Consider the following 26,978-nt stretch of genomic DNA (forward strand, 5'->3'; position numbering starts at 1 on the left):
GAGAGGGCTTGAAGAGACTAAAAGGAGATGAGAGGCAGGACTTGATAAGGTCAGTCACAAGGACAGCAATAACAAGAAAATGAAAGTACACGTGTAAGAACCTCAACCGCACAGCCAGCATTAACAAATGACACAAACGGGAATAGCTCTAGCATGCTAGAAACTCAAACAGACAGACTCAGTATTTGGGCAACAAAAGGGCAGGAAGTGTTAGCTGATGCCAGTTGCAGCCACGAAGATCGCCAGCAAGGTCAAAGGTCAACAAGTAAAACTCCTTCTGCGCAGCTTGGATCAATATATTTGAATTGTTATGTTATGTTATGTTATTGGGGGATTTGTATAGCGCTCAGCTACTCAAACAGAGTGTCCCAGCGCTGACAGGCCCGTCCAGGCACAAAACGAAAGACACAGGTGAAATTATTGGCTGAACAGCCATGTCTTAAGCTCTTTTCTGAATGATAAGAGATTGTCGATCCTCCTTAGTGTCACTGGCAACGCATTCCAGGCCTTAGGCGCCAGATATTTAAAAGAGCGCCCTCCTGTTCGGGCCCTTTTTATGGCCAGTGTTCTGGCCAAGGCCCGTGAAGCTGAGCGAAGGGTCCTGGCTGGATGGTGAAAGCCAATCCTGTTTTTCTTAAGGTATTGCGCGCCCTTGCCATGCAGGGCCTTGAATGCGATAGTGAGGGTCTTAAAAATAATACGCTGTCGAATGGGCAACCAGTGGAGCGATTGCAGGATCCCTGATGCATGGGATCTCCGGCCAAGACCTAAAATTGCCCGCGCTGCAGAATTCTGTACCACCTGCAAGCGGGACAGGAGATAGTCAGGGAGTCCAAGATAGAGCACATTCGCATAGTTCAGCCTGGATCCTATCAGAGCCTGGACAATCGTCCTTCTATGAGAAATAGATAGGAGTGGAAGAAATTTCTTCAGCATTTTGAGCAGGCCAAAACACTGTCCGACCAGGCTCGTGATCTGAGGTTTAGATGAGAGACCATTGTCCATTTTCACTCTTAGATTTTTCGCCACTGAAGTATCTGTGGCCGGAGGAAACATGTCAGCCGGCCACCACGATTTCCAACCAAGGTCTGGATATAAATATCTGGCGCCTAAGGCCTGGAATGCGTTGCCAGTGACACTAAGGAGGATCGACAATCTCTTATCATTCAGAAAAGAGCTTAAGACATGGCTGTTCAGCCAATAATTTCACCTGTGTCAGCCAAAGAAAAGAATCTCCGATTTGTCGGAGTTACACTTCAGCTGATTAAGATGGAACCAGGTGAAGACGGTATTCAGGCAGTTCCTGATCCGCTCCCCATCAAAATCGATGCTCTTCTCACAGGTGAAGAGGAGTTGGGTATCGTCGGCGTAGGATACAATCTGGGCACCACACGACTCAGCCAGCGCCGCCAGAGGGGACATATAGATATTAAAAAGACTGGGGCTCAGAATGGAACCTTGAGGAACTCCCACACCCAAAGGCGGTACGACGGCTGAGTACGGGGGGGCCCAGACTGTCTGTTGACGGTCCAAAAGGAAAGATTTAAACCATCTGAACATCGTCCCCTCAACCCCCATCTCCGAAAGTCTATCAAGGAGACGGTTGTGGGGGACGGTGTCAAATGCCGCCGACAGGTCCAACATCACCAAAAGAGCTTTCCCTCCACCGTCAGAAGAAGAACTTGATCTAAATGCCAACTGGAACTGGAATATATAGGAACTGCTCTCAGCCTATACATTTTTTTAAATGTATAATAAATAGGAAAGAACAAAGTTAGGATCTCAATTCTAACACCTAACATGCACCAGTAAAAACCCTCCAGAATGAAACACCATTACTGTGCTCTCGGTTAAACAGATCCCTGGAGCACCACTTCACGGGTGTAGTAAGTTGGCTTTTGTAATGCTTAACATGCACCAGAGATCACGATTCACAATGAAACACCATTGCTGTGCTCTTGCTTCAACAGATCCTGATGCACCACATCACGGGCTAGATGTAGTTAATTCTCATTTACCGACTCTAGAATACCAAATTTTATCGATTCGGTATTCTAGATTCGGTAAATGAGATGTAGATAAAAATTCGGTATTTTTTACCGAATCTGTAGGATTCTGTAATTACCGAAGGCCCATAGGAATCAATGTCAATTACCGAATCCGTAAATACCGATTCGGTAAAAATACAGAATTTGCAAGGGGGACAGGGTGTCACTTTGACACCCTGTTGCACCCCTGATCCTGGCTTGTGTGCCATGTGACACACATACATGCCCTAGGGGCATGTATGTGTGCCACATGGCACAGGTGTACATGCACAGATGTGCATGTACACATGGAATAGTATTCCATGGTAAATAACGATTCGGTAAGGGCCTGTAGCACTGATTACAGTGCCACCTACATGTAGATTTACCGATTCGGTAAATATACCGATTCGGTAATTTACCGATTCGGTAAATTTACAGGATCGGTAAATATACCGATTTGTCACTTTTTCTGGCCCCTACATCTCCATCTGCAAATACCGGTCGGTAACGGCCGAAATCGGCTGTTACCGACCGGTATTTGCCTTCCTACATCTGGCCCCACGTGTAGTCAGATGGCTTTTCACTAGACCTATAAACAGCCATTCCAAGACCATCGCCTGTAAATGATGTTACTAAGGCTGTATCCATCAGACGGGTCACACGTACATCTGTGGCTAGAACACCTTGTGTGATCAGAACTTGACCTCGCATTCATGCTTACTGCAGAGAGGCTCAAATACCAGCCTTTATCCTGAGACCCCTCCAATGTTAAGGTTCCTCAGTTTTGGTAGGTCCTTCTTCAGCTATTTCAGGCAATTCTGCTCAGAGTTAAATCCGATTTTCAATAACAGACACACACATACATCTTCAGGCTTTCACCACATTGTAGGCTGACCAAAATAGTTAAGAGTGAAGTTAAGGTGTACAATTATATAAAATATGTCAAAGTAAAAAATATAACACCAGGATTTTAAGTGCAATAACAATTGCTTTGGATTCTGGTTTCACAAAAATGAGGTCCAGTTTGGCGGCATTTACCATTCAGAACCTAACGGATCAGATTTCCTCATATGAAAGGTACTTTTGGACCAAGATGTCAAGGCATCACGAAAGAAACAGATATATATCTTTGTTACTGTTTAGGCCCATCTAACCTCCCCAATGTTCTATTAGTTCACTAGTACTCTGATAAAGGGATCTGTGGTTCTCAATGGCGTAGCACAGGCATACTTGGATACGCTCACAAACATCCGTTTGCATGGATGGACAATTGATGGACAATTGACAAAGAAACGGCGGTCGAGCTTTTTCCTTTCTTGCTCCCGCCACATGGAATAAAATGCCCCTTCATCTTCGCATCATCCCTGAACACAGCCGCTTTCGCAAGAAGCTGAAGACATGGCTTTTTGGAAATTAAACTACCACCGATCCTCTTGTCAGAGCCGTCTGCAAGCGCCATGAGACTCTTCGGATGTGATTTGTGCGCGATACAAATAACCTTGACTTGACTTGACATGTAAACTATAGCAGTATTATTATTATTTTTTTAATTCTTTTTATTAAACATAAACAACAAAACAAACAAAATCGACCATCGTGCCATAGGTATCCGCAAATCATAATCGGAGAATGTAGATTCCAAACATTACAGAATTATTAAGGAGTGTTAAAAGTGGACTCAGGGCGCATCCATGACCTCGCAAACTGGGTCTATTTCTGGCGGCGTACATATATCCCCACGGTATGCAATCCAGACCTCCCATATCTTCCCCCATTTGCGGGGTCTCCCTCTGGCCACATACACGGACCTCTCCCGAAACATACACCAATCAAGGTCCTCCATCCATTTCCCAAGCTGAGGAGCTCGACCAGCACCCCATAATTGTGCAATGTTTCGCTTGGCAACCACACATGTGAGAGTGACCCAGAGTTTCCCATGACTCGAGAGGTCGGAAGGCTCCCATACATTAAGTAGGCAACGGCGTGCCTCAAGTGCAATCCGTACACCCCACACCTCACTCATTTTCTCATGAATCTTGATTCAATAGTCCTGGATCTCCGGGCACTCCCATAAAATATGCAAAAACGTTCCAACCATACCACATCCCCTATGACAATCTGCATTTGAAGCAAGCCCCATCCGACACAACCCTGGACCCGTGGTATAGGACCGATGAAGAATTCTAAGCTGCACAAGACGGAGTCTCATGGGAACCGCCACCTCCCGAGGGGAAGACACGGCCTCCACCCAGTCCTCATCGTCCAAGACCAAGCTATCTGCAACCCACTGTTCCCGGACTTTCACCAGGGGGTCCTCAGTGTGATTGACCATTTTCTTGTAAACCAAAGAAATCGCCTTGGTAGGAAGGTACCCAACCAACAGTCTATCCTCCAGCGGAGAGGCCACCGGCGGCTTCACGTCCCGTGGGATAGCCGCCGCCAGAGCATGCTTAATTTGGAAATAACGATACCGCTCACTCTCATTCAGTTGGTGTCTGGCTTGCAATTCCTCAAAGGTCAATATCCCCTGCTTACCCCACATGTCTCGGACCTGCGAGATACCAATCAGGTCCCAGCGATCAAAACCCTTCAATTTCCACAGACCACCCAATGCTTCCGAGTTCCCCAATGGCGTAGTCATTGTTATCTTGCCCTCCCATTTGAGAGCCCGGTTAGCCTCATGTCACACCCGCGCCGAGACCGACGTCGAACCCATCAGAGGAATCCTGCCACGTCTAGCATATAGGACCCTAGTGAACTCACACCCCGGCAGCTGGCCACGGTCCATGGCAAACCCGGGGTCAGCCGGAGAGCCACAGATTGCATGATTGACAGGAGCTAATTGGGAAGCCCAGTAATATTTCTTGATATTGGGCAAACCAATCCCACCATCGTACCAGGGCAACATCAATTTGGATAGCGCAATCCGCGGTTTCCCGCCCCAGAGGAGTTGACGTTGCATCGATTCAATCTCATTGAAATATGAAGAGGGTACGGGATCAAAGGAATTCTGCAAGGTATATAAAAACCGGGGTAGCGCCATCATTTTAAACAAAACCGCCTGACCCAACAGGGAAAGCGGCAATTCCTTCCATTTTGCAATATCTCTACGGAGTCTGGCCAAGGGGGGACCCAAATTAGCATTAAAGCGCACTTTAGGATCTTTTGATACGTGGATTCCGAGGTAGCGAAAACTTACTAATTCGACTTTTACTGGACAGTTCGCTGGCACTACAGGGGGATCACCGCTCAGCACGAAAAGGACCGACTTCGCCCAATTGATGGCGAAGCCTGAGTATCTCCTATAAATTGCTAAGATGTCCAGAAAGACAATCAGGGACTGCCGGAGGGAGGTCAGGTACAGAAGAATATCATCGGCGTAGAGCGAAATTTTATCCTCCCACTCCGGTGTCCATTGCAGCCCTTTGATTGATCTGTCCCATCGTACCCAAGCCGCAAGCGGCTCCAGGGCCAGAGCAAACAAGAGTGGTGAAAGGGGACATCCCTGGCGGGTGCCCCTCCCCAACTGAAAATCCCGGGACTTATGGTTTTTCACCACCACTCGGGCCAACGGAGCAGAGTACAGAAGACGGATCCAACGTATAAACTCGGGTCCAAACCCAAGCTTCTCCAACACCACCCAAAGATAAAACCATTCCACCCTATCAAAAGCCATGGTAGCGTCTAGCGACAGAAGCGCCGCTGGCTCATGAATGCGGGAAGCACCCGCCACCACTCCATGGAGTCTACGGAGATTAAGAGCAGTATTACTGCGCGGCATGAAACCAGACTGGTCCGGATGCACCAGTGCTGTGACAACCCTCACCAACCGGTTAGCAAGTAACTTGGCCAGAACCTTAGGCTCCGCATTCAGAAGGGAAATCGGTCGATAGGAGGAACACTCCAACCGAGGCTTGTCCTCCTTATAAATTACAATGATATTGGCAATGCGTTGATCATAAGGCAGTACACCACTCTCCCTACTCTCAAGATACATGTCTTTTAGAAACGGAGCCAGATGGTCTGCGTGTAGCTTGTACAGTTCAATAGGGAGACCATTCGGGCCCGAGGCTTTACCGGAGCGAACCCCCCGGATAGCCATCGCGACCTCGTCATTCGTAATGGCGGAATCCAGGAACTCCCTATGCTCAACTGACAGGACGGGCATTGGAATATCTCGAATGACCTCCGCATTATCTTCCACTGTGTATTATCCCGTCGAAGTATAGACCTCCTCGTAATATCGGGCAAACTCATCCATTATAATCTGTGGATCCGTCGTGACACCCGAGCCCACAATTTGCAGCTCAGGCACCAGGCGCGACCCCCAATCTCCCTTCTCCAACCACGCTATCAATTTTCCAGCCTTATCACCATGTTCGTTAATTCTACTTTGTGTGTTGGCATGCTGCTCCCTCTCCCTATCACGCGCCAAGTGGTTATAATCATCTCGGAGGAGACCGAGGCGGTGAACCGCCCCCGGATCCCCATCAGTGGAGACCTCCCTTTCCAAGGCCAATAGCTCTGCCTCAATCCTGTCGATTTCCCCCCTACTCCTCTTCTTCTGCCCAGAGACTAGGGAGAGCGCCTCCCCCCTGACCACTATTTTATAGGCCTCCAAAAGGGAGCAGCCAGAGTCGACTGTCCCCGCGTTCTCACGGAAGTAGCTATCCGAAACACGTATTAACTCCTTTTTAGTAGTAGGGTCTCTCAACCGCCAAGCGCTAATTGGGGCTATCCTAGCCACATCACTTTGTCCAATCTTCAGTCGAAGCCAAATCGGCCAATGATCAGACACTCCTCTAGCCAGATGACTCACTTCCTGAACAAACATCGCCTGCGACGCCGGCACCAACACATGATTAATCCTGGAAAAAGAGTGATGTGCCGCAGACACATGTGTGTACTCCGAGTCACCAGGGTGCCGGAATCTCCACCCATCAACCCTTTCCAGTTGCGGAGACAAAATCCGACAGCCATCTACGAGAGGGCAACAACACACGGGAGGGGTACCTGTCCAGTTCACCATCCATCACAGCATTGAAGTCTCCACCCATCACCATGATACCTACGGGCAACGACAAAAACACCCTGCTCAGATTGCGAAAAGTGTCTGTCTGTAGCGCGGGGGGAACGTATATTGAAAGGAACGTGACAGGCCTACCCTCCCAGAGCCCCGAGACGCCGACATATCGGCCTCGGTTATCCGACCAAGTCGACTGTATAGTGAACGGAAAGGAGTTCTTCACTTAAACCCCAACCCCTCTAGAACCTGAGGTAAAACCCGCATGGGCCACTAATTTATACCCTCCCCGGCGTAGCGCCATACATCGCTTACCCATAAGATGGGTCTCCTGTAACAAAACCACATCTGGTGATCTTCGTCTGATCAGCTGCCCCACCATAGCACGCTTGACTTTATCTCCCAAGCCATTCACATTCCAACTGAGGACGGATACACCCAAGCCCAACTTAACGGAAGCCCTACTCATCCTTCAAGAATTCTGATGCATTCCGTGACACCCATAGCAGACACAGGTCATAAACAATAAACAAACCAACAATCAAAAAAAACCTAAAACCCAACTCTCCAACTCCCCGCCCTGCACCCCTGCATGCAATATATGCACATCCCCAACTAGCAGTGTACCTGTCTCCCCAAGACTAACTACAAAATCTAAACGTAGAAAACGGAGGAGGACCTTACAACAGGCCACCAACCTCCACAATCCCAACCCGACATCGAACCCCGTCAAAAAGGTTCAAATAAATCAAAAAATGTTAAATATATCGATGGGGGAAAGAAATCGTCCCAGTCAAACCAGCACCCCCACCACCATAATCAGATCGACGCTGACAGAAGAAAAGTCACTGTTCCTCGTTCTCCGCCCGGGTGTTACCTTCCGTATCTGGCACCTGAACACGGTCCAGCCAGTCCACTGCAGCCTCAGGATTGTAAAAAAACAAGTTTTTCCGTCGTGCTCGATCCGAAGGCGGGCCAGGAACAGCATGGAGTACTTGAGTTCCGAGGTCCGCAGCCGCCTTTTAATTGTCATAAAACCCTGCCGTTGTTTCTGGACTGCCTGGGTGAAATCAGGGAAAAAGAGCAAGGAAACGTTCTCAAATGCCAGAGGTCCGGAGGATCTTGCAGTCTGTAGGATGGCGTCCCGATCCCGAAAATTCAATATACGTGCGATCATGGGACGAGGGAGCGCCCCAGTCTTCGGGCCTTCCCCAGGGAACTCTGTGGGCTCTTTCCACCGTGAAAAAGTTACTAATGCTCCTGGGTTTCAGGTGGGTCAGGATAAGATCCTCCACAAAGAGATCGGGGGCCTGTCCCTCCAACCTCTCCGGTACGCCTAGGATGCGGACATTATTGCGCCTCGCTCGTCCCTCATACTCATCCAGCTTTCGGTCACATTGAGTCCGGGACGCCTTCAGGTCTCTCACCTCCCGCTGAAGTTCCGACACATCGTCTGTGAGGCTCGATGTTTTAATCTCAAGCGTCTTGACCTTCTCAGTGGTTTTGGTTAGGTCCGCTCGGATAAGGCCCACCTCAATAGTCACCGTGTCCAATTTGGCGTCCATCCTACCGAGGGAAGACTGGACCCCGGTGATCGCTGCCATCAGATCCTTCATCGTTGGGTCTTCTCCGGAGGGATAACCCTCCTGGCCACCAGCATTAGCGCGCTTCTCGTCTACCGGGGAACCCTTAGAAAAACTGTATTTTTCCAGTCTGTTGGAGTGAACCAGTCTGGTAGCCCTCGATGTTTTCGGCGGTGGCTTTTCGGGGTCCCCTCTCGCCGTCATTCTCAACCCCTATCGGGACATCACCCCCGCCAATCGGACAAGGCCGGGCCAATGTGTCACCAAATCAATCAAAGCCTGTTGATCGCGGGTTGCTCTGTCCCGGCAGGGGAGCACAGTGAGAGCAAGTCTTAGAGGGGGACCCGTGGGCACCACAGATGCGACACGACTTCCGTGGACCAGGTGCCACCGAGCACTTCCGGTCCTACTCGCCCGTTGTTGTTAAACTCCAGAGCGGGCAGTGCCACACGCGGGGTCCTGGCGTTGTCTCCCGAAGGCCCCACATTTCCTGACGACGGTATTAGGTCATCGGAGCGCCCAAATCATTCAAAATTTCACCTGGTGGTTCAGGTGCCGGTCCCCCACCCGATGGTGGGGATGGGGCTCAGGATAATGTGCCGGATGGCAAGTCAGGATGTGGCGGCCGGCGGAACCGATGCTCAAGCGGCCATCTTGGTCGCTGGCGCGGCACCTCTATAGCAGTATTTTAAGTGACATATCCTCTCCTTCACTGTGGATTTGTGCATTGAACGAGGACTGAAGCCGACATGTTTATTCACTCACAGCTAATAAGAAGATGAAGTTGCATGAATATGCTATGTCCCTGTAATGGAAATTCATGCAATAGTCGGATATGTGTGGCACCTGTGTAATCTTTTTTTAATTAAAAAATGTAATAAAACAATTCAAACAAAAAAACATAAAGATACTTTTGGAGGTGCTATTGTGGCCAGTCTGCTTTTCAAAAGAAGTCAAAGCCTCTATACTGAACACCCCGCCCTTAGGCGTGGGTCCGCCTGGAGGCGGGTTATAAATGTCCAACCATAGCTCTACCGATTCTTTTCATGATTCTATTTCAATCTTCTTGCTCCATTCAGGTAATGATTGACTGTTCTCTCCCCCTGCACAGCAAACCACACAGAAGTAAGTGAGCCTAGAGGTTGTACCACTTTGTAACAATCTTCTTCTAGTTGACATACGGGGCACTGACATTCACTTTGAGTTTTGGAAAGCGTCCAAAAACTGTTTCTTACCACAGCATAATGCACCGGAATGGTGTCCTAGACACTTCCATACTAACTATGGCACCGTAAACGATCACAGTGGCTCTCTAGAAACAGAATTACCATCCACTGCAGAACTAGAACCTAGCTTAGTTTACATACCAAAAACATTCTTATCCAGCTTGCTGATAAACCTAAAACTAATCTTTCTCTCCACAGAAGGTTCCATGACTCCTGGTTATGTGGAGAATAGTAATAAACCTTAGAATAATGCCTTGTACAGTGATTTATTTAAAATAATAACTGTAACAATCATTGACAACTTTGTACATTTAATTTGGATATGCATTTGCTGCTTCGCGCCTCTGTTTCCTAAACATCAGCCAGACAGTCCACGCTGTGTCTAACAGCTATGGGGCAAGTATGTCCAGAGCCACAGGCAAAATCAGGTTGTTGCCGTTGGATCCCTTACTGAGCCTAACAACAAGGCAAATTTGTATGCTATTTGTAGCTATCTTGTGCCCTCTTACGCTCATTGGTGGTGGCATAAGGCCAGCACCGCCTTAAAGTATCACCAGCAGCTCTAGCAGTTATCCTGTTTCTGGAAGCCTGGCAATGGTTTGCGGTATTTTCCTGTTCATGTATTTATGGGCAGCGCATTTTCATAGCTACATAAACTATCAAGCAGACCGCAGTTCCCAGAACAAGGTCTTTTTATCCCACCATGTATTTTAACTTGCACTAATTGCCACCTTCTTGTGGTTAACATTGTTTTCAAACGGAATGATGTCTCTTTGAAGGCAGCAAGGTGTGTGGGTGGCAGAGGCAGTAAAAAACATCTTACTCAAGCAAAACCGTTCCACGGAAATGTTCCAAAAGAGAATCTGGTTCCAAAAAATATGAAACAAATGTTCCCCTTTAAGACACACACACAGGGCCTGCACAGTTTTCAGTCCTGATTTTACTTATGCTTTCTTTAGCTTACTTCCAATAACACATAAGGTCTTAAAGGAGGAGGTGGGTGCAAATGTCAGAACAAAACTTTCTGCACCTATAAGTGAGTAAAAGTGTTTGTCATTTCGGATTTTTTTCGTATAACGTCTGCTAAAAGTTGGCTTGTGGTAACAACAATCATCATAAAATGCTATTATGAAAAAATTCTTAAGCAAAAAAAGGTTGTATGATCAAATTCTCTATCAGAATGTTTTTGGTGCGGAAATTCTCTCCCACAAGCAAAGTTGTTAAACTCAGCCAACCAACTTTGCAAACAGAGCATTAATTAGAGTTTTTCAAGGTCGCCCAACTGAAATTCAGACCACCCCTAGCTGCACCAAACAAGGCCTGCAGCCAATGCTGGAGCAAGAATTTGAACTGCCCTTTTCACTTCCGTTCACCCACTTCCTTTTGTTACCTGGCATAGCGGCAACCTTAGCTGTAGGGACACTCTGGTGGACCCCATCCTTGAGCATCTAATCTTGCCCTGCCACTAAAACAACTCAGAATACTAATTTAATATTGCTTTAGCAACCTTTTTCAGGCTTATATGGGCCTGAGTGGCAAAGTTTTATTATGCATGAAACTTAATGTTAGGAACCACCTGCAACTTATGCATTATAACTTCTACATCTAAACTAAAGTCAATAAGCCAGAAATGGAAAAGAGCAGCATACAGAGTCTCCATCTATGGACACAGAAGTTGTACAACATTCAGTGACCTCCGCAGTCATGTTGCTCTCAAGGATGGCTACATATTTAATGTTTCTAGTGGAAAGATTTAGGAATTTTAAGAAAAATCCAATGTCAATTAGGTGAATATCCACAACGCTGCAGCTCCACCTGCATTCATTTTGGAGTTTCAACCACCCACAATTCAATGTGTAGGGTTATGTCACTCATACGAGGATTTACAACTTTCTTTGTGATTCAGACCCGATGTGGTTTGTAAAGTTTACAATGGTTTTTAGGTAGAAAGACATGGACCCTGGGAATTAGAGTAAAAAGCTCTTTTAGCACTTCTGGCGGTTGGATTAGAGCTTAAAGGGAATCCACGAAAAACTATTACAGCAGGGCTTTGAACAATGAAGCAACAAAAACATTGATGCCATCTTCAAAGTACACGGAAGAAGAAAATAACAAACAAAGAACCAATAAATTATGCTTTCCAAGCGGAAATCCACAATCTGTGCAGAAGAGCCTTTGCACAAACAAATTATTTCAATATCCAATGGCTGGTGTCATTTCAAACTCATTGTAATATGGAATACATTCAAAACATGGTCAGCTTATCAATCCTAACTAAATACACGAATTCATGTTATCCGTCTCAAATATCTGAATTATTTTCATATAACCAGCCAAATCTTTTTATAATCAACTGGATTATATAGAGGGCATTCAGGACACTTTATCTGCTTTCAGCAACCATTCAGTATTCATAGAATTCATGTCACTGCTGCTGTTAGTTCTCAAAAATATTAATGCTTGCAGCTGATTATTTTCCACAACTACTGACTTAAAAAAGAATTGAGAAATATTCCGCTGAAAATGTTTAGAAATATAATTTGGTTACAACTTTAGAGGCAATGCTCCTCTATAGATGCAGGAAGAAGAAAACTTAATTTTACACACATTAATCTCAAGTGTTTGATCATAAGGGTAGTGTGCATGTCTACATCAGATATGCGGCTACTACAGTACAAAGCCAAGCAAGTTAGAGCAGGTCACCAGCCGCAGTCTAGTAGCAATGCAGAAAGGTCAAACACGGTGGATGCCAATTGCCATTTTTCATGCAACCCAACCAGTAAATCTACTGTAAACACATTCGTTTGGCTTTTGAAACACGCCATTTGAGCTTGTTAACAGGTGCCAATAAGAACAGGCTGATAAATTCCAAGAGGAAAATAGGTGAGTTTTTATTAATGGGGAAGCAAACCACCATCATCTGTCAGACCTACCTTGTTGGACTTTGGGCACAGAGCAGCATGAACACACTAGAAAAGGAGTTGAGTGTTAATATCAGAGTTCATTGTTCTGATACAAATGTATACAATGTGCCTGGAATGGAAGGAGTCAGTTCTTCTAGTTGCCACTGACATGTTTTCAAATTTTGATACATAGAACTAGATTGGGCAAACAAACAATACTGCAGCTCTTGCAACCATTAATTGTGCTTTTCTACATCTGCTTCCATTCGCCAACAGCATTTGCTCATGTGAATCAAGCACAGCTTTTGCGCAAAATTGTGCATGTTCTTGGCAAATATACCACGTAATAAGTCATTAAGCGATGCACAGCAATTGTGCACATTCCAAGTACAGCACACGGTTCAAGTCGGACCAATGTTTACTTTTCTACTCTTCTGTGAAGCTTTCCGGTATGAGTGACTCTTCACAAAATGGATGCTGACACCTCTGGAATGTGTACAATGAATTTACAGACATGCTGTGAAATCATCAGAATATGAATGTAAAGCATATTAACATTGATTTCAGCTCTGCTACTAAGGTACAGAAGCATTCTGGCTTCCCCATCCAATGTCCATATTGCAAGTGGTAATGGAAGGTGACTTCATCTGCATTTGGCCATGTGCATCATGTCATGTGAAACACTTTCAGCCAGTTGTAACTTTTAGATAGCTGCACTCTGCTTTGAGAGACTTATCTGCTGTACAATGGAAATAGAAAAGGTACAAGCCGCACAATACAAAGAGTTGTGGCCTTACGTTAAAAATACTCAACTTTACGTTAGAGGGCCTTTTCTGAAGCTATGTACTCCCAAGTCCACCCTCTCTTAGCATGTTAGACCTCTTGTAAAATATGCCACTAGCACATTTAAAAAGGTCTTCACAGGAGATACCAGAGAAAAAAATCGGCACTTAGTCAAATAATAACGTAAATCGTGTAAGACACCCCACATGAGCGGGCAGAGGGCAAGAAGACCAGGTCAGGAATTTCCAAAATCTGTGCAAAAGCCCAATTGTAAAAGTAATCAAAAGTTATGATTCGTCTTCACTCAATCCTCCCACTTGGATTCCCTATTTAGTTTCCACGATGAAACGTAGGTAGCTGGATGCCCCAAGGGAGAGAGGCCTTCGGCGGACATTGGTTTAAGACCACCCTACACCAGTATTCCACAGTGCGTACTACTATTCCACATTGCTGGTCAGTCCCACTACATGTGGAGTGTTTGAAACTCATCAAGCCATTTCTGTAAGTTGTGTACAGGTGAATAGTACGAAGCTGAACAACTGGGCTTACACAAGTTGTATCCCGCGTACACAGGACGAATATCTTGCACTATATGTCAAGCCTCTCTCCATCTTTTTTGCAGTTTCAGAGCTTGATGTCAGGTATTGGTAGAAACACGAAGTGGCATCCCTCTGTCGACCACAGGTAGGATTCTACTGGCGTTTGGCAGGCCCAGCCATATCTCCACACTCCAGGTCACTGTTGCAGACCACCCACTATATATGCAAGCATTACAGCGTTAGCGTGCTCTCTCAACACTTTTGAAGTGTCTTTACTGTCTCTCGTTATATTAATTGGAACATGACGCAGTATGTCAAAATATTACAACTATCACACTGTGAGAGATCACTATACATTTTACGCTGCTCATTGATGAGGTATATCCTGTATCACTGTAAACTGGGAGAGGTGTGGTGCAGCGGCCAGAGCGGCTGGCTCCGAGCACGAGGCTCACGGTTCGATCCCCAGGCGCTACCGGCAGCTCAACTCAGCACCCAGTGACTCTGGGCAATATCTCACTTAATCTCCCCGGTGGCACCCAGCGCCTTGAGACCCCTAGGTGTGATTAATTCACGCTTTACAAATACCGGATACGTACATACAACTCGTAAAATGCCAATAAACATTACTTCACCTAAAGGCTTTCCAAGTGTCTCTCTCTCAGACCCATTTTCATGACACAAGACTCTTTGGCCCATTTTGCATTAACCTAGCTGCCATTACAATGGGAGTCAATTCACTAAAATGCTGAGGAAGCAGAAGTGACATCACATAACCACCCTTCGACCTATTAACATCACAGGAAGTGATATCATATGATCTTCTCAATCCTCCAAAGACGTGAGGTCACATGACCTTAATCACAATAACTACCACTGCTGAAGTTAGGAGACTTTCTAAAGACATAATTACATAATAACACAAGTAACTAACGCAAAAAAGTCCATTTCACATAAAACCGACATATTAAATAGCATGAAATCATTGATTGAAACATTATGCATTTCTCTTTTTTACTGCCTAAAATATGTATTTGTTGGAAGAGGAGAATCTATTTATACCAACAAAACAACACAGTGAAGCCAAATTATTCAGACGTCTAACTGTTACGTTTTAATAGTTTCCCTAAAGTTTACCTCAATCATCAAATGTGTTGGAAAATTACTGAAAGGCACACAAAAAGATTTTTAGAATGTGTCGTTTTTCCACAAGTATTTCTCCGTGTAGAACAATGTTATTGACATAAATTACTCCTTAGCGTTGTTAATACACTTTGATTACATCCCTTGTATGGCATTATAACTCACTCCAGCACAAATGTAAGCTTTTTATTCAAACACATAGTTTTCCATGTGTTCACAATAATACAGATCTGCAACATCTTGTTTAAAAATTAGCATTTTCTGTTTAATTTTGTTTACCTCACAGCACTGTCTTCTGTTCTTGGCATTGCCTTTGGCACCTCGGTGGCCAGGGGTCGCAAAGGCAATGCCAGGGGTCGCAGGAGGCAAGTCTGGGGTCCCAGCTGTGATGCCTACATGGACATTACCCACAGAACTGGGCAATCCAATTCCCTGCCCTACTTCCCAATAATAAACAAAGAAAAGCTTAACAATTGGTTATTGTATATACTGCTGCCAGCTGGCAGTAGGTAAAAAGAAACTCCTCCTCCAGGCAGCCACTTAGAGTTGTCAACCACAAGGGGGCAGCACCATTACTGCAGCACACATCATACACTCCCTTCCGCCATTGTTGCACATACCTTTTATTATCTGGGAAGCCTCATTTTCAGTTCTCCGCTTTGTATCCAGTGCTTGTCACCAAGATGTTACTTGCAAGATACCGTGTGAGTCAGTGTGGACCCAGGACCTCAAATAATGCCACCCACTGTCCTCGGACAGCAAGGGTCGCTCAGTCATGTGATTTCTCTGATTCTGAGTCAGTTACAGTCAGTGTAACCTCTGGAGTTTCCTGCCAACCTCATGGTGAGGTGCTGTATTTCTTCTTGTGTCTCAGCTTGTGGACTGAGCCTCTGTCGTCCTCATGAAACTTAAAACAGATTCCTGCTTCTCAGCCAATGAAACTGCTAGATTTGTGTCGACTGTGGTGGATGTACACAGGGCCCTGTCCTCTAATCCTCATGTCCTCTAGGGCTGTTCTGGCCTCGGGAGAAAAAGTTGCCCTTATGTTGGATAATTGTTTTAATTTAGCAGTAAAGAGTAACACATACTTTAGGACTAGCCCCCACAAACATGTCTTCATCTCTGGGTGGGAGGTACAGGATGGTTTGAGAAGATGCTTAGCAAAGAGATGTTTGTGATGCCCTCTGGGGGCAGGTGGGGGTACAGCAGTGTGCGCTCATTCAATTGAGAAGAACCCGGAGAGACCTTTGAGTGCTATGGCTTTTGCAAGCCAATCTTGAAGGAACAATTCCATGCAGGGGTCATCTATCTTTACCAAAAAGGCCACAATAAGAATGGTGTTCTCTCTCGTGTCATCCGCCCTGCATTCCAGATATTTCACGGTTTCTTGGAGATCTTACATGTGTTTTCTGTCTCCTGTCACTCTTTTTGCACACTTTATTTGATCTGCTTACGATTGAGTCAAGTGTTCAATTGCTTCGTGTGTACAGGATCACTTACCTAACACAACATGTGTAGTTGTAAAAATCATGTTCACCCCTTGCAGCATATTGGTTCAGAATAACATAAATGTATTACTAGCCAACTCAATGGTACACATTTTACGACCTGAGAAGGAGGTAAGGCCGAGTGTACTCACCAGGATTCACACCTGCGATGAGTGGGGTGGATGCATTGGTCCAGTGAGCCACCATCCCGGCAGAGTATCACTTGGGGTGTGCAGTCAACTTTGCCTCAGTTGTTTTGACTCTACAAGACATTTTGATGGGCATCAGAATTAAGGAGCGATTTAGAGGTTGGTAGGTGGGTTACTCCATCACAAACGTGACGGGCATACGGCCACCCTTATTAGACGTGCATTATATTCTATGGCAGTTATAATAAGGCAGATGGGATATCTATCATGTATATGACGGAGTACCCATCAGCCAAACTCTAAATTAGTGTCTTTGTTGCCATCATCCTGTCCAACTACTGCGTGTTCTTCTCCAATGCTTCCTGACCGCTATTCATTTAGATCTGCCCATGGCCAGTGGCGCTAAATCTCCAGGTCATTGGCAGAAGGGCCGTAAAGGGTCTTGTTTCATCGAGATGGAAAGGGAGTGCTGGGTCCCTAAACCCACACAGACGCTGTGTAACGTTCTCCGCAGATCACAGTAGCCCTGTTCCAGAAATCTCTTTTTAGGCCTCCAATTTTAGGGCCAGGAGGTGGGGAGGAGGGAAGGTGCGGAATCACACTCTGCAGGGGGATTCCCACTCAAAACAACTGAGCAGCATGGAAGCCTCCATGCTTCCATGACAGGTTCTCAGGAAGGCCTGCCTGTTGGTGATATATACTCAGTGTTGCAGAAAATCTTTCAAGGTTATGAAGGACAGTTTCCAGGTCACCGGGTCAAGCATGCAGCAATTTCTGTTAACTACTAGGTTGAAGTCGAGGGGAAAACCCCCCCCCTAGTGCACAAAAGAGGAAGTGTGGTATCTTACTGCTCCTGTCCTACTTGATCGAGGGAGCCCAGCTCGGCACCACTCCAATGACCATGCCGCATCCTTGCAAGCAATCTACACTCAACACCCTTCTACAATGTTGCGGACAAACTGCTCGAGATGGGGCTGGTTGGCAGTCTTTGCTCTCTTACTTGACTATTTTTCGGAGCTTTGAGCCCTGCTGGTGAATTCAGTAGCCTTACACTCCAGGACGGGAGCATGTCTTGATAGGCTGCAGATCCCTGGGTTGACCGAACTCCATCCCCACCCTCAGTTACCCCACTCCAGTCCTCCACGTAATGCCCTCACTCTTCTGAAGAAGGACCTTCACCTTCAAGATAGCCGTGCACTTTTACATGTCGAAGGGAACGTCCAGACCAGGGACTCTACCTTGCTGCATAGGCCTCTACGAGGTATTGACTCTGCAGGAAATTGTAGCATCTCCTTAGAGTGTGGCCAGAAGTTAAGGTCATGGGTAGCAGGATCTCACTCAGGGTTTAGGTTAGAACAGGAGCAGCAAACTATGTGCTTCCTCATATCTTAGCAGTTGACTATGATCCCCAGAAGAGGGTTTTAAGCAGGATGGGAGTGAAGTCCAGGAAGCTGGTGAGCAGGTTATTGCCTCGATGGCGCGAATAAATGCATGGGTGATGGAGGTCAGAATGAGTTAGGACTGGGAGAAATACTTTATCATTCAAGGAAGGCTAATCTCACATTAAGCTGCCCGTGTTTTTTTAATGCTCCTTGTTGAGAGGCAGGGGTTGAAGCAAAAGCCGCATGATATGCATTTTTAGAGCACTCTCTTGCGCAAATGGTAGGAGAAAAGTTACTGAATGGGCCAGTTTTTAATCAGAAATTAAATTTTTCATACTTTGTGAAGGAAGAAATCATGTTTTTTTAGGTTTAGTCTTAGATACTAGCAGTAGCTTTTAATCCCCCCCCCCATTGGCATTAACTCAAGATCATATTTTGACCATGGGGGTGAGTACACTGGTAGGTCATAGCCATCTATAGTCATGGACATTAAAAAGTATACTACAGTATACTTTTCACAAATGATTCACACCTGTAAGCAGCAATATCAATTTGTTTGAGATGAGAGTTCAGAAAACGCTTCAAAACCTCTAAAATGTCCATCTGAAAATGCTGACAAGTCAGACCACTGCAACACCCTATTTCTAAAGCAACAACATTACTGTCTTGTCATTAGGCCTGAGTAAAATTTTAATTATGTCTGCGAAATTTACAACGTTTGCATTATGCCAAATTCTTGACATGTCATATAATTCAATTGTGCATCATGTTTGTGCTCTTGCTGCACACGGCTCCAGCTGTCTGTCGCAAGCACCACTTTATACAATACACCGCTGAATAAACCCTTGCTCATAATTAGATGACTTTCTTGTCAATCTCCGTCCCCTGTTTTCAATTGGTTGCTTACCCCCTATCGTGTGTTTGCTCCTTCCCTGGAGCACAGCTCGGTTACATTTGTTTTTAATTGGCTATGGTGTGTAGCCTTCCATTGCTGACGTCTTGGGACTATTTTCAGTGTCCTGGTTTAAAGTCAGTACTTCTTTAGCATTCCATGTGAGTGCATGTCTTGTTTGTCAAGACAGTCCCGTTCTTTACTGCCACTCGCTCCCTCTCCTCATCTCTCCCCTAGGCCCCATCCGGATGCTCCTCTGTACCATTTCAGCATGCTGTTTTGTTTTGGGCTTCTTTTGGTGGTGCCCTGGCAGGTTTTGGGCTTCTTGTAGTAGTGCCCTGGCATGTTCTTGAGCTTCTTTCTCAGGGGCGCGCAGTATTTGACTTCATTTCGTAGGGTTTTGCTAGTTTTGGGTTTATTTACATGCACGGTTACAGGTATTTTGTGCTTCTCTTGGCAGGTATTGACTTTGTGGGCTTCTTCTATGTGAGTCGTTTTGATTTGGCCTCCTGTTCAAGGGGAGATACAGTTGCACTTGGCTTCTTTGGATAGGGCATTACAATGTTTTGGACCTTTCAAAGGGGGGTTAAGATTTTGAGCTTTAAAGCACTAGCTTGTTATGGGCAGCTTCCTAATGTGGGTTGCACCTAGGGTTGCCACCTGTCTGGCTTTTACCAGCATGAATAGTATTTTACTGTCACGTCCAGTACACAAATTGGCAAAAGCACCTATAACCAGTATTGTCCCCTTATCAGTACATACTTTAAACAGTAACTATATGAAGAAAACAATGTGAAATGTTTGCTAGAACTGCCTTAATTATCCTTAGCTTATAATTACAGTAAAGACAAGACACCATGTTATAAACTAATAAAGACAGTGTTAAATAAAGTTCTATGTTAAGTATCATAACTGGGCCTCTGCAGGATCTTGAAATGTGAACAAATGTCTGATGTTTTCCTCAGGAAAAGATGCAACCCTAGCTGTGCCTGTTTTTTTTCTTCAGATTTCTGACCCTTAAGAGCTCCTAGTGCTGCATCTTCAACCAGTGATTCCAGAGAAGGTGGGAAGCCTGACCGGTTGGTCACCAATGATACGGAGGGACTGAGTCGTGGAATCCAGAGGCTGCACCCCGTGCAGAACTAACTTGCCTCACATTCAGGTACACAGGAGTGCAGACGATTATGGGATATGCTATCATAAGTCAGGCAATGGCAATGCTGATAGCTTTGCTCACTCAGCATTAGCAACAGAATCTGACTATGTCAATGCTTGTTTTTTACTAGCAGACAACTAGTTTGAGCAGAAAGTGTCTCACGTGGTATGCTCACTAAATTTCACGTGAGAGACTGGAAAACCCCATTTTGACCAATTTGCGCAATTTCATTTTATTTGCATTACATTTTGAGAAAAAAATGACACTGTTTTGCACACACTGTTGGTCATCATTTTCAACACAGTTGACCTAATGATGCAGGCTGCTCTGTTCTGCGCTTCTTCCTACACACAACCAATCAGTCGCATGAATCACAGTCTTGCTGCCTCATGTACTTTTATATCTCTGTGAATGAGTAACAAGGCTTTACCCCCACTTCTTACTGCTGGAGCAGAGTGGTGCCACTCAGCTGACCGAATAGGTATGTAATGACAACATACATATTACGAAAGCATGAGTAACAGAAGCTGAATTCTATCAATTGATACATGGGGTTATTTGACAACAGTGACCCTGAGCTTGATGCCAACACTTAGTCAGTAACCCTACTGACTAATCATATTAGTCAAATATTATGCATATGTGGGAAGCAGTGTTCACAGAATAAAAAAATTCCACGATAATAAATGATGGCACTAAATAGATATTGCTCTTATATTTTTAATTGACAAAGATATGAATTCTTTTTGCCCAGCATATACCACCAATTGTTTACATTTATAATTATAAAAACTGAATATAAGATTTATCTACAGTTCAACCTATGGACATATATGCCCCATGGTTCACACATTGTAAAAAAAGAACCTTCCGTACATATTGTGCAATATAGAATCTAATCTTCATACATTTCTAACCGTTTCTAGGGGGTAGGGGGGTGGAAAATGTTTGGAAATGCACACAAATGTAAGGATTTGTGGGCATTCCCAAACTGCCAAACTTCACCATACCTTGGAAATACCACATTTTCGCTCCTTGAGTGCAATTTAGATGTGTGAGGTTTAAAGTGTTACTACTGCTTCAACCAAAACCAACACGATCTTCTCTGAGCAAATACAAGTGTGTACTTAATGGATGTTGTTAAGGGGTCTCCAGGGGTAGCTCTTGCTACCTTTGACATTCCACTTGCAAAAAAGACTTAAGCAGTGCAATGCACATTATTATGAATACATACATTTTAAATAGCTTGCACCCATACCTGAAAAATAATGTGCTTCAACAAAAACGTCACCTCTGTACTCTTCTTGAGTGATAGTGCCTTACAAGTGATCATATATCAAAATGTATTCACAATGATATGGTACAATTAAGCCAGAAACCGTTCATATTGAATATATGATCTATATGAATAAATTCACTTGCACCTAATCAATGTTTTTTAAATCTTTTTTTATGTGCCTCCATGAGATAAAAAGAGAAATGCTTACTGTTTTTATGATTTCACCATCTTAGTTAAAATATGTGTGTGTGTGTGTGTGTGTGTGTAAAGGTCATGTGATGTCATTTCCGGTGTTATCATTGAGGTGTCCCTTGCACTACCTCTTACTGCCCCATCTTGGTCATCAAGCACAGGCATCCAGTTTCAAGTAGAAGCTTGCATTAGAGACAATGCAATCAACCTGACTCTTCATGGACACAGTAGAGTCCAAATAAACTACCTGCGCACTCACTTCGCATTTGGACTCAGTCTGTACAAATCTGGCCAATTCAGTCAGTTCATAAATGACATTTCTCGAGCATGCTTTGTGCCAGACATATCCATATACCTGAAGTAGATGTTCAGGACCAGGGCCGGCTTTAACACTGGTGTCGCCTGATGCGACAATATTTTCTGGTGCCCCAGCCCCATGACCACCTCCTCAGATTCCCTCACTAACACCCGACAAACGTGCCCCTCATCCCTCTATAGCCCCTCTCTCACATACATTTCGAATGTTTTAAAGCGCTGGTAAAGGCTGGCTTTACTAATCCACTCAGCTATCCTCATAAAATACAGATCTGTTCTTTGCCGCAGGCATATTAACCTTCAGCACTACTTTATGGCACGTCAAAACTGCCACTGGACAAAACTACGTAAAAGCTGGACACACAAGGAACTCTGCAGCAGGGGCTTTTAAATCATGGGTTATTGCTAAACAAAGGACCTCCCTAAGGTCAGTACACCCCCCTCCAGGTCGGCGCCCAGTGCAGCTGCACCGGTTGCACTGCCCTAAAGCCAGCTCTGTTCAGCACATCTGGGGCAAAACAGAATTGGAGTACAGGGGACGATGAACCTGCTCTGGCGGAAACAGCCAGTGACTGTGTAGAGCGCCACGCAATGAGATCGGGTAGGTAAGGGGTTGAAGGCACAGAGCCTGAGGCCTTTCTGCTTAAACATGGGTCGAGATGCCACTGGGTGGGGTTAGGTAAAAGGGAAGTTTGGAGGTGGCTACCGAGTTCAGATGTTGAAACAATGCAATCAAAGAGATGTTTATACAGAAAACATTCCACGAGTTAAGATTTTATGGAACCTAAACATAGGTACAGTTATAGTACTCTTTTATGAAATTCAAATTGTGATACAAAGCACATAACAACTATTTAGGAGTACTGCTTGTGCTTTTAGCAACCCTTCTTTTCTGTCTTCTCCTAACCCTCACCCTATTACCCCTTGTCCTCTGTAACGCCTCTATTTATTCTACACTATGTCAATTTTTCCATTAGCTTCCAGACTTGCCTCATACTTCCTTCTGAGTCCCCTATGCATCCAGGATGACCCATATTCAAACACATCCAGGATGTCCCATACTCCCATACATCCAGGATGGCCCATAGTCCCATAATCCAGGATGGCCCATACTCCCATACATCCAGGATGGCCCATACTCCCATACATCCAGGATGGCCCATACTCCCATACATCCAGGATGGCCCATACTCCCATACATCCAGGATGGCCCATACTCCCATACATCCAGGATGGCCCATACCCCCATACATCCAGGATGGCCCATACCCCCATACATCCAGGATGGCCCATACCCCCATACATCAAGGATGACCCATAGCCCCATACATCAAGGATGACCCATAGCCCATACATTTCCCCTTTGTCATGCACGCTCCTCTTCCATTTCCCCAAGTCTCCCTCTTGGAACATCACACCCACATCAGCTCCACGTGTATCTCCATGGCTCCTCCATTTCACCCTAATCGTCCCTCATCAGCATTTGCTTCTCATGCCGCCTCCATATGCCCCACTGCTGTCCCACGGCTCCCCTGGGGCCACACGTCCTTTCATCAAGATGTCACCCTGACTCTACTGCCACCACTTTTCCTGAGCTTACCAACATGTTTATTCCTGTGTCCATCCTGTTCAGAGTGGACATACCCACGCAGTAGCGGGCAATTTGATTATGCAAAATGCTGGCCAATCAGTTTAGCTGAAACAATAGATCACTTAAAGCAAAGTGAGTGTTCTGTCACGTGCCTGCTTGGACATTCCCTGGTTGGCCAAGGGATGTTTACGCAGCAGAAGGTAATCCTTTGGGTGAGGGATTCCTCCTGGAGGTCAGAGCAGCCGAAGAATGCAGGATAGGTCCCATCCTCTTCTGTTGGGCCACCTCTGATCCCTGTGACAAATCACACTTTCCCCACCCCATTTTCATCTGTGCTCTTTAACCGCTACCGCGCTACCGCGGTTTCCCGCTGTACGCAGGAATTTCAAAAATGGCTTGATCGTGACAAAGCCAGCTTGTCATCCGCGCACCGCAGGTAACGTTGATGACGAGCTGGCTTTGTCATCAGCATCGAAGGGGTTAACGTTCTCATGACTAATGGCAAAGTGCTACCACACAAACATGATACAGGCCTGGTCCGACACATCCATCCTGTCTCACTACATTCAACCGATGAGTTGTGGTGATATTTATCTACACATTCTACTGCTATCTGCTTAATTCTGCACTGTGACCACCAACCTTAGCACTAAAGGGCAATGCTCAAACTCGAACTACATGCTTGTGGAGACAAGAAACACTGGACTGTGGACTGGCATTGGACCAGAAAGTGTGTTGGGTGAAACCACATTCGTTGTCTTCCCCAGGGCGTTCCTGCAGAAATATTCCACCCACTGTGTGCTTGTGATAATGGCGAGCCCTTACTCCTTGCTCCTTCTACCCCAATCTCAACTGAATCCCCCTTGAAAGAGCTCCTGCAAAGGATCTAATTCGGGGGGTGCTGGCCTCAAGTAGGTACCTTTGTTACAGATGCACAGTGGACAGCATTTCTTGCAATTATTTGCACCTACTTGTATATATATGTATTTATACGTATGTGGTATTCCTACAGCTCAAACCCAGCCAAATGGAAGCAGAGCGCTGTACATGGTCTAAGACAAGCTTAAATTCAACGAGTAAGAAGAAATAGAGCTAGGTGTTCTTTATAGACGTGGGTGAGCCACTGAAAGCTCGAGCTAGGCTCAAGCCCGTTGCTTGGCTCTGGCTCAGCTCGAGGTTGTCTTGGATCCTTGAGCCCAAAACAAGTTGAGCTTTCATATGGCTTCTGCCTGCCACCCACACACTAGCGACCTGAGCAGAGAATTAAAGAAAAAATGTTAATCCTTGATTTAAAAAAACATGAAAGGGAAAGAGATACCCACCGTAGTACATCTGATTTCATCACTTCATTGAGAGACATTTATTCAAAGTGTTTTTTTTTAAACATGAACGTAAAAATATTCACGCCCTCCACTGTACCATGACGACAGTGCATTAGTAAATTAAGAGCCAAGCCAGTTGTTATGTGCCTATATGTGGCCTTGATTACTTCCTGGAGCAACATTACAGTCTATTTAATCAGACACAAGAAGGGTATAGCACGCAGTCTGAACTCACATATTGAAAAGTGCTGTAAGATGCAACATGAGAAAAAAAGAAATACAATATTTGCCCAGGATCACCCATTTTAATCAAGTGGGAGAGCCAGCATAAATCCCAGATTTTCTGATTTCACATTGTGTCATTCAGCCACCAGATGGGTATCTCTTTCCCTTTCATGTTTTTTTTATCAAGGATTAACATTTTTTCTTTAACTCTTCAACGTGTTATAGAAATATACTTTTTGACTTTTGAACAGTCTGTATCATATTTTTATAATGTGTTTGTTACATTATTTACGGTTTCCTAAATTTAACCCGCTTTGAGGCAGTCCTGATGAATATGGTGATGTCAGCATCGGATTGGTAACGCGGGCAGTCGGGCATTGACCGATGCGCCGGTGCCTAAGGGTCACCAGTGGGCCAGTTTTTGTCAGACGGCCCACACAGACTTATTGTCTTCCCAACCAGGCCACTGTAGGGGGGGCAGCATCATGAGCAAGGAGGCTCTCAGGGGGTTGCTTTCAGCAGCGCCGGTAGGCCAATATTGTTCTGTCCGCTGCAGACTTTATCTTGGCCTCCCGTGGCCCCGGCGCAGACGCCCAGAAGCAATGTCCCACTGCCCTGCTGTGGGCCATCATCACCTCTTCTCCCCTGCTTTTGTTCACCCCTCCCCTGCCAGGCCATCACCCTGAGGCTACAGTTGGCTGGGCTGGGGAGAGTAAGTGAATGGCCTTGCTGAGGGCCTGTTTTTGACACCTCGACTACAGTGTCTTTCAGGCCTTGGTGTGGGGTGGGGTGGTGTATGTTTGCATAAACCTCCATGTAAAGCACTTTTCCCAGAGCGGAAAATTGAGATAATGTAATGTTAGGATCAGAGCTGCAGATTGTGGAACTATGGAAATAGGTTCAAGTCTCAGCCTCACTGCAACATCCTGTGATTCTGAGCAAATGACTTAATTGCACAAATACCTAAAATAAAAATGAATTTGATCTTCTGTAATGTAACTGATGCTCATATAATTGCGCCCTTTGGTCGAGTTTACGCTATATAAAACTACAATAAAAAACACATTAAGAATCGGCAAAGGCTTGAATTTAATATTGAGAGAGGATTCTTTATTCAATAATAAAAAAGTCTGTATTCCTTCTTAACATGGCTTTTCTTCCTTTGTTTAGTTTTAACTATCAGTTACGGATCATTAAAGAAGCTTTAGACCACATTATAAACTGCTTCTACCTTACGTTTACTATTCAAACTTTATCAATGGGGGGGGAGAAAATACCCGCTTTAGGTGATTTTCTTCATTTTCATACTGGCAAGAGTATTAAAATACTGGTAATGCTGGTTCAAAAAACACAGCCAAGTGGCAAACATAGCCATATCAGGAGCTGTGACCTGTGGGCCACTTTATTTCACTTCGCCCACCCATCCAAAACGTAGTGCTTCTAGTTCTCACCAATGGTTATGGCTGTATGAGCTTTAAAATACATAATTTATCAAACATTTCTCTAAAACTGAGCCCGATAAGACTAGCCAAATGATGTTTCGTGAACAGGCGTGATCCAGGAATGTGGGCCACTTTATGGGGAGTGCCCGGGCCGAATTGTGATCCCAACGTGACCCTGGGTGGTGGTGTTCCAGATTCTCTGTGCAGATGAAAAAGGCCTGCTGTCTTGTCACCCGATTCTTTGTTTAAGGAGCGAGGTCGCTTTAACCCATGTGAGGTGATTGAAATCAATGGAAAGGAGAGGACATTTAGAGAC

At 45.2% G+C, this 26,978-nt stretch overlaps 1 protein-coding gene across 4 annotated transcripts in view; it reads right to left on the bottom strand.

The window, feature by feature from the left end:
* The window catches only part of REEP1 (receptor accessory protein 1), a 305,129-nt gene that overhangs the window by 72,371 nt on the left and 205,780 nt on the right, over nt 1–26,978 (bottom strand). For 2 of the 4 annotated variants that reach the window (XM_078678665.1, XM_078678666.1), the window contains exon 7: nt 12,796–12,831. The exons of the other annotated variants lie outside the window; for them this stretch is intronic. In XM_078678665.1, coding sequence (XP_078534791.1) covers nt 12,796–12,831 — 36 coding nt within the window. The remainder of the gene's footprint in view (nt 1–12,795; nt 12,832–26,978) is intronic. 4 annotated transcript variants of the gene reach the window in all.

This window comes from Lissotriton helveticus, chromosome 2_2, assembly GCF_964261635.1.
Source record: "Lissotriton helveticus chromosome 2_2, aLisHel1.1, whole genome shotgun sequence".
Classification (NCBI taxonomy): domain Eukaryota; kingdom Metazoa; phylum Chordata; class Amphibia; order Caudata; family Salamandridae; genus Lissotriton; species Lissotriton helveticus.